The sequence below is a fragment of the Myotis davidii genome, unplaced genomic scaffold (assembly GCF_000327345.1).
Source record: "Myotis davidii unplaced genomic scaffold, ASM32734v1 scaffold120, whole genome shotgun sequence".
NCBI classification, from domain to species: domain Eukaryota; kingdom Metazoa; phylum Chordata; class Mammalia; order Chiroptera; family Vespertilionidae; genus Myotis; species Myotis davidii.
The window spans coordinates 4,393,853-4,395,027 of NW_006294778.1; the positions used below are offsets into that span (position 1 = coordinate 4,393,853).

Below are 1,175 nucleotides of genomic sequence, written 5' to 3' on the forward strand. Positions count from 1 at the left end.
CACCCCCCCCGCCTCCCACCCTAGGAGGTCCTGCCTAAGGGCTCAGGGACAAAGTCCCTTCCTAGTTTGGCCACAGGCAACTAAAATTGCTATCATTATTAGGCAAACCAGAATGTGTATGTGGGCATGGGCCCTGGGATGGGGGATGGGCTACCCCTCTTCAGAGAGTTTCCTGTGTGTGAGGGGCTGTGCTTCACACATGACTTCATGTCACTTACACAATATCCAGTAGCCCTGACGAGTAGGGGTTATTATTCCATTTACAGATGAAGAAACTGAGGCTTAGAGGCATCAAATCACTGATTTGAGGTCAATGACAGAGGTTGATTTGAATTCATGCCTAACTCCAGCTATGAGGCTCAGGCTCGTCATTCATTAACCCATTAAGCCCCGCTGGGAGTTAGGAGCATGAAGTCTAAGAGGGAAGAAGACGATCTTTTTTTAAAAAAAATATATTTTATTGATTTTTTACAGAGAGGAAGGGAGAGAGATAGAGAGTTAGAAACATCGATGAGAGAGAAACATCGATCAGCTGCCTCCTGCACATCTCCCACTGGGGATGTGCCCGCAACCCAGGTACATGCCCTTGACCGGAATCGAACCTGGGACCTTTCAGTCCGCAGGCCGACGCTCTATCCACTGAGCCAAACCGGTTTCAGCAGCAGCAGCAGCAGAAGATCTTGGCTGTGGGTTGGGAATAAGCTTTGATGAAAGCGAGAGGCCCACTGGGCTACCCCCGGCCACTGTGAAGGTGTCCCTGTGGCTTGAACTGGGGGCAACGACGGGCATTTTGCCAATGTGCCAGGTAACTCAGCTGGCAGCTTGTTTCAAAGGCTGGCTCTGGCAAGTGGATGGCGACCTCTTCAGAAATACTTCTAGCTTCATACTAAATGTGTCCTAAATTCTCAGAAACAGTCTCAGGAAAACACTCCCCTGAGGATAGGGCCTGGGATGTACACTCTTAAGAGAGAATCTCCTTGGCATCATCCCCAGGGGAGGCCCAGAGGGTACCTACTTGGCGCTGGTGTGGCAGGTCCCGTTGCAGTTGTCCTTTGTGATCTCTGAAAAACACACACACACACACACACACACACACACACACACACACAAACAAAAAAACAAACTCAAACATTTGCTTTGCCAGCCCTCTTTTATTAAACCTCCCTCAAGACCTT

General features: G+C 49.5%; 1 protein-coding gene across 1 annotated transcript in view; it reads right to left on the reverse strand.

The window, feature by feature from the left end:
• Positions 1-1,175, reverse strand: part of STAB2 (stabilin 2) — a 165,518-nt gene that overhangs the window by 87,570 nt on the left and 76,773 nt on the right. The window contains 1 exon segment of the mRNA XM_006769396.2: positions 1,016-1,061. Within this exon segment, the coding sequence (XP_006769459.1) occupies positions 1,016-1,061 (46 nt within the window).